At 39.9% G+C, this 7,746-nt stretch overlaps 1 protein-coding gene across 1 annotated transcript in view; it reads left to right on the top strand.

Annotated features, from left to right (window-relative positions):
* The first annotated feature begins 734 nt into the window (after positions 1-734).
* The window catches only part of clstn2a (calsyntenin 2a), a 333,541-nt gene continuing 326,529 nt past the window's right edge, over positions 735-7,746 (top strand). Inside the window, exon 1 of the mRNA XM_052129308.1 lies at positions 735-850. Coding sequence (XP_051985268.1) covers positions 778-850 — 73 coding nt within the window. The 5' untranslated portion in view covers positions 735-777. The remainder of the gene's footprint in view (positions 851-7,746) is intronic.

The raw sequence follows: 7,746 nt of genomic DNA, 5'->3' as shown, positions 1-7,746 counted from the left end.
AAAATCTTTGTTTGTGTTCTGCAGAAGAAAGAAAGTCATAAACATCTGGAATGTCCTGAGGCTGAGTAAATGATGTGAAAAGTATGTTTTTGGGTGATCTATTCCTTTTTGTTTGGAATTATTTTTCTAAATATTATTAATAAGAATACTGTTGCAAGCACTGATTCTGAACTATAAGGAAATAAATCCCAGCATAATTGTTATTGTTATTAATTTTTAATGAGCCTGAAAGGCATAGGGTAGCAGTTGCTCACCTTGGGAGAAGTCTTGTCATTGGATTAAGATAACGAGAATATTAATAATGAATGAGAATGATAAGATGTTTGTACATTATACTTTGTGTTTATATCACGTGGTGAATCTGTGATACGGACAATTTTATTAAAATAAATAAAAATAGAAACACGCAACGCAATTTCTAATATCATGTTTCAACACTAAAATACCAATTATCAAATGTATCCAAAGACTGCGCGTATGTATAAATTCCTTATCATAGGTCAAGAATAATTGCTTTCGGGGAGTGGCGTAGCAGCAGCCTGAACCTGAGGTTCTGCCTCGCGCATCTCAGAGACACATAGACCGCGTTCACTCGTGCGCTCGGACCACGTCTCGCGCTGCTGGGAGTTTCAGTACCGAGACTTCACTTCACCGTGTGCACCTTTACGACGCTCAAGGACAGATAGAAGCAGTGTGGTGGTGTTTTTAAATAAAGTGAAGGAAAGCAAGAGAGGAAGATTTAGGTCATCGCGCACTGGTCGAAGTGTTTGTCTCATCATGAAGATGTGCATGATAACGCCGATGCTTTTGCTCGTGCTCTTCGTGCAGTGCGGCACCCTGGCTGGTAAAGGTAAGGCAGATCGGAAAACTTGGGATCGGCATGACAAGAAACGCTTGGGGTGGTCTATTCACAGATCAATGCCTTAGATCATTTGTGATACATTACAAAGTATATATCATTAGATCATGCAGTTTGTAGATTGCACACCGACTATGAAGGGTGACAATGTATCAGGTTGGTACTGAACTGAATCGAATCTGCCCTTACAGAGTGCAAGTTTCTCCATAATTGTTTTTTAAAATGTCTGTTCTTTTATTTTTCGAGTTTAACGTGCAAGACTGACCTTCATTTAGGACACTTTAACGAGATCAGCAGTTCATCTGCTTCACAAGATGATGGTGTTACACCCATTAAAGTAGTAATTATGGTAGACATATAGATGTTTTCATTACTAGAGGAATAATTCTTGCAGTCTGTGATGCCCACATTTAAGTTTCCTCAGCATGAGCCATAATATAGCCATTTTCCCTCATCAATATTTCATTGACCTTTTTATGGTACATTTCTACCGATCTATCTGCTTGATCAGTTTAATTTATGATGCACATAGTTGTGTGTCTCTGCTTAATCTTCTCCATAAGGCGCAATGAGGCATTCAATGACTGCACAGTCCCTAAGACTTCAAGAGCATATCATGTATAGCCGGATATTTTCCTTGCTGCCATGGAAAAGCTGTTAACGTGTTTGTAGGAGCATAAACATTAAGATAAGAGATCTAATTGTGTCTCTGGAGCAGTGATGAATATGGAACGGTTCAATTATTCGTCAGTGCACAAGTGTAACTTCTGTCAGTGGGCCTACCTGCCTGCATGCCTGATTTAGCCTACTTGCCATAGAAGTAATTCACTTGTTGAGATTGGACGCTTGTAGTGTAACAGATTGGTGAATCAGGGATTCAGAACCTTGAATATTTGCATACACATTTTCTGGGTTCTTCATAACATTTTTAACACTATGAAAACGTGTTTAAAATTAAACTTTATGGCTGAAGAGCCTTTCAAAGTGTGCAAGGCAACGGAATAGAATAAAATAGCCAGTATGTGTGCTCCCTGGAAATCAAACTGATGACCTTGATGCTAGAAATGCCATGCTCTACCAATCAAACAAATGTTCAGTCGGTGAAACAAACTGTCCACATTATGACTCAACACTAAAATACTTTCAAGATATGACAGCAGGAAAAACAACCACAAGCTTGTGATGCCTACCAGGCAGCCTTCAAAATAAAAAAATAAAAGGATTTCATGAAAATTACATCAGAATGCCATTTGTAATCTTGAACTCACCAACTACCTGGTTCATTTACATTTACATTTACATTTCTGCATTTGGCAGACGCTTTTATCCAAAGCGACTTACAGAGCACTTATTACAGGGACAATCCCCCTGGAGCAACCTGGAGTTAAGTGTCTTGCTCAAGGACACAATGGTGGTGACTGTGGGGATTGAACCAGCGACCTTCTGATTACCAGTTTACCAGTTATGTGAATATGTCATTTCTAAATGACATATTCATTGAATTGATTTAGACTGTTTTTAGACTGTTTGTTGAGTTGAAATTACTTTGATGAATTCTATACACAAGGCTGTATTTGTACTCTGCCTTTCGATCTTGTACTTCAACATTTAGAGATTGACCATTGTTACCAATAATGAGAGAAAATGCTTGGTTTGGTGTTGGCAAGGCCATGCATTATTGTGTAGGAGAGATGGAAACTATTTCTAAAAGTCTTAGAGGGAGAGTTTGGAATTGGCATGCTGGAGTACACAAGAAGGGAATAAAACAGTAAGATAGCAGTGACAAATAAAGGAAGGTCTGTAAAAGCAGACTGAGATTTATGATGGCCTCTTCAGAGAAAGCACAGAGTTATCCCAGAGCCAAATAAAGTGGGTTGCTGATCTGGAATAGATGCATAACTTAGCATTTGCACTGTGACATAAGAACATAAAGCTTGGGAAAAGCAAAGGCAAAGCTCTTTTGCATCACTGCTGTTGTTTGGGAAGCAAAGAGAAGCATTGTGGACCACAGCAGTCTGAAAACACACTTAGTCGTTTGTTAAAAGAGATCAATATTTCTTCTTGTCGTTTTTTTTTTTTTTGCCCTGATGGGGATTCTCAAGGAGCATGCCGATCTTCAAGCCAGAATGCCGAGCAAATGCGCGTCTTAATTTAAACGTTAATTACCCAGCATGCATCATTAGAGTTGATGTGATGAGCGGCAGGGAGTGATGGGGAAAAAAAGAAGGGCGGGGACGACAGGAAAGAACTGAATTGGAGGTAAGATGGGCCCTGTCTGTGGAGCTCTCGCCAGCTGGTCAGATGGCACCAGTCTCTCCCAGGGGTCAGCTCTGGCCAATCTGCACAGGAATAACACTGCATGCTCTGCCACACACTCACGCACACACTCGTACTGCCACAGTTCTGCACAGATGCACACCCGCTCAGACAGCCTCAATCACAAGTACAGTAGAAGTATGCACACTTTAATATACACATCCGACTGTCATGGGATACTGTACAGTATGTTTGCATTGTAGAAGAATACAAAAAACTGTCAAAGAGTTATGTCCAATGTGTATTTATTTACATAGCAAAACGAGATATGTAGAACATAGAGTATGCACTCAAAAACATGTTCGGTGTGAGCATTTACGCATTTGGCAGACGCTTTTATCCAAAGCGACTTACAGTGCACTTATTACAGGGACAATTCCCCCAGAGCAACCTGGAGTTATGTACCTTGCTCAAGGACACAATGGTGGTGGCTGTGGGGATTGAACCAGCAACCTTCTGATTACCAGTTATGTGCTTTGGCCCGCTTTGCCACCACCAGTCACCAGAACAGCCACCCATAACTGAAGTTGTTTGGTTCCATCGTGCTTGGGTCAGGTAACAGAAAAAATATATACAAAATGAAACTAATAAAATGGAAAATATTTACTTTATTTGATAAAAAACACACTGATTTCATTTTGATGGCATTTTGTTATGAAATTGAAACGTGTAATAAGTGTACCTGAATTGTAACAAATCCAGTTCAATGGCACAAACATTTGAAAGTAACTTTGTTGCCCCCCTTGAGTACTGAGGTTTGTACAACCACAGTCAAGCAAGAGCACACATTACGTGTTGACAATACACACAGGTACTTGTGTAAACTATATTTCTAGCCTTATAAAGACATTATTCAATATGCATCTCTAAGCTGTTGTATGTAGGAATTTTGAATGAATTAGAGACTCACACCCTGATTAACTAGGTAAATATGGTTGTCAATCCCTAAGATGGACTGTGCAAGCATTGTATGTGCATCTACCTTTGTGTAAATTCACACACCTGTGGACACAAACATACTACTGCACAGAAATGGACCACAATTTCTGTCCTTAGTGTGGCTGATTGGCTGGTGTTATGAGCCTGGTGCTGGTGTTGGAGCACTTGAAAGCTGACTTGTATTTGCTGACTGTTTCTGAGAAGTGGGCTAGTCTCTCATATTCAGTCTCAATTACACTGCTCCAGCTCCCTCTTGGGGAAGAGGGAGAGAGAGAGAGAGAGGGATTCTGGGACGTTGTCCTCCAGCTTTCCTTCTAATTGCTTGCACTGGGTGCTGGTGAGCTGACAACTAGCCATGGGTGAACAGGGGCCCAATGGTGAATGGAAATGTGTGAGAGTGTGTAAGCGAGTGTAGGTGTTTGCATGTACACGAGCAAGGACTCACGACTGTTCTCCTGTATGATGCATGTCTTTCTTTAGAAAAGAATGTAAGCGAATGGATGTAATCACGGTGTTTACAGTGGTGCACTACAAGATGGATTACTTCCAGTAGACCGCAAGACATAATGCGCCGCTGTGTGTGAGAGATTGAATGTAGTGCAGTCAGAAGGCATTGTGTAAGATTCCTGTCCTTCATCTCTCTGAACATTCTCGGCCAGTGTTTTGAAAACCCAAGAATTCTCTGAAACATCCCCGCCACATTATTATTAAACAAGAATTATTGTCTAGCACTTGCAGCGCTGCCACTCACTGACCTCGGGTTTTGTGCTGCACTTAAGGCGCTGTGCTGTAAAGAAGCTAACCGAATGAAAGATAGCACATAACTCATTCCTGTCTTCCTCTTAAGTACACCTTACCATAGCACCTTTTTAAGGGCAACATCTCCCCTGTAGATGCTTCTCTGACCTTTTGTTGTTGTAGGGCAGTGGCATACCCCATGTTTTATTGAAATGGACTCCATACCTTGTCTCAGCCAGCTTGCCATTTGTACAACTTGGAGTAAAAGCATTGTTTGATGACCTGCGATGATTGGATCATGCTGCAAGCTCCTGGTAGCTCCCTTAGCACCTTGGAAAAAGGCAGAATGCATCGTATGTCATCTTTTTGGCTTGATTCGCAGAAATGGTCTCTCTGACATTCCATGGTGACATGAGGGGTGAGAGAAAGAGCCAATCAGTGGCTTTAATAGAACTGGACACTAAGAACTGCCAGGACTCCACTTCAAAGGTCTAGATCAGAAAGGCCATGCTTAGATTAGTCTTGCTGAATTTGGCCGAGATTTGCAACGGAGAGCAGATGTTTGCTGCATGCTAGACCACGGCATGCTACTTGTCCGTAACCTTGCTTTTATATTTTGTTTAGCGATATTAATGTAAAATAATATCACCTTCAATTAATATAATAATGAATAATGGTTTTACTACATTTTAAAAATTATAACTGTTGTATAACATTCTGTTTTAAAAAACAGATCAGAATCTTTGGAGCTGATTGGAAGTGAAGCTCAAGTTTAAAGGGATGGTTCACACAAAAATGAAAATTCTCTCATCATTTACTCACCATCATGCCATCCCAGATGTGTATGATGTTCTGTCTTCTGCGGAACAAAAATGAAGATTTTTAGAAGAATATCTCAGCTCTGTAGGTCCTCACAATGCAAATGAGTGCACATTTTTAAGCTCCAAAAGCAAATAAAGACAGCATAAATGTATCCATATGACTTCACTGGTTAAATCCATGTCTTTAGAAGCGATATAAGTGTGGGTGAGAAGACCTTTTTCATTCTTCTTCTTGTGTTTATGGTGATTCACATTCTTTGTGCATATCACCACAGACTGGGCAGGGAGAAGAATTTATAATGAAAAAGGACTTAAATACTGATCTGTTTCTCACCCACACCTATCATATCGCTTCTGAAGATATAGACATAACCACCGGAATCTTATGGATTACTTTTATGCTGCCTTTTATAAAAGCTATCTATCAGCATTCCTTTTTCTTTCATTTTTAATGATTTAAAAAAAAAAAAAAAAATCAGTGCTTTATTTAATATTAAATATGTTAAATATGACAGTCAACTTATGTCTCACCCTTTGCTGTTTTTTTTGTAAGGAAATAAATTCATAATTTGTTAGATTACATGCCATAATAAATCATATAGGTTGGTAAAAGTGATGCAGGTGTGTTACAGGAATATAGAATGTGTTGTTTTTTGTGCACATGAAATGTATACTGTAAATCCAATAAATACACAGAGCGTTATTATATTGTTGTATATTGAAATCTCAGCTTCCTCACAACTTTTCTTCAGAGGTTAAATGTCTGGTTAGCCACTGTGGTGTATATGGCTAAATTGGCTTTTTCCTTTTTTTTTCATTTGACAGTGACTGTAAAAGGAAAAACAACCATTTCTACCCTGCAAACTAACCCTTACGTAACACGCGAGCATTTGATCCCCTTCTCTCGTCAGAATAGGATCTAAGCACCATGCTGATCCGATACCCGCAGAGCCTCTTTTAATTGAGCGGTTGCTGGATATTCTTGTAACACATCGAGGGAACACAAGACACAGGTGCTGCCCTTTGTGTTGTTTGGATGCTCCAAACGGGGTTGGAGTTTTATCTTTGGTTCATAAGTTACTTAGGAGGATGTTAATGTTGTTGGGTGGAGGAGACACCCGGACTGTCAAACTGCAGGTGTTTGTTTTAGATACAAGCAGCTGCAGAACCGCCCCTCCTTCTCTCTCCCAGGTGGAAAGCACAGCGGAGGGGTACGCAGCTCCTGATCTTCTCTCTCTCTCTCTCTCTCTCTCTCTCTCTCTCTCTCGCACAAACACACATGCAGTGATTGTTGGGACTCAAACAGAGATAATGTAAATTCACTTTGCTGGGTTGTTTTAATTACAGCCAGGATCTGCAAACATCAGCGTAAAATATTAATGCAGGTGCGATGTCTCGCAAGATGTGTGTATGTGGTTGTGCAAGGAGATGTAGGATCTTGGATAGAGAGAGAGAGAGAGAGAGAGAGAGAGCGAGAGAGAGAGAGCACACTGGCACAAAGAGAGATACAAAAAAAGAGACAGCCACTATCCGTCTGAGTGTTTTCATACGTGTGGTGCCTGTCAGATGACTGAGCTGACTGAAGCTGAAATCAATAGTGCATGCCACGGGCCTCTCGCCACTGCTGCACGAATGAAAATGCTACGCCATGCAACAAGGCACAACCAGAGAGGGAGTGAGTGTATTTGGCTGGATGTGTGTTTTTTTTTTTTGTGTTGTAAATGATACATCTTTGGGCTCAACAATAGAGGCCCAGTCAGGCCAGTTGGAACAAATCCCTTTTAAGAACATTTTCAGAAATTTGATAATATGTTTTCTAAACTTTGAATTGGGACTTGTTGCAAGGGTAACAGAACTCTTGCCCTGACGTATAAAGTCTCTCTCTCTCTCTCTCTCTCTCTCTCTCTCTCTCTCATATATATATATATATATATATATATATATATATATATATATATATATATAAAAAGATCCATTTATATTTTCATTGGACAAAAAATTGAACAGAACTCTTGCCCTGACATATACTGTCTATACATTTATATTTTCATTGGACAAAAAAAAAAAAAAAGG

The sequence above is a fragment of the Xyrauchen texanus genome, chromosome 6, assembly GCF_025860055.1.
Source record: "Xyrauchen texanus isolate HMW12.3.18 chromosome 6, RBS_HiC_50CHRs, whole genome shotgun sequence".
Taxonomy (NCBI): domain Eukaryota; kingdom Metazoa; phylum Chordata; class Actinopteri; order Cypriniformes; family Catostomidae; genus Xyrauchen; species Xyrauchen texanus.
This window is presented reverse-complemented; position numbering and strand designations above follow the sequence as displayed.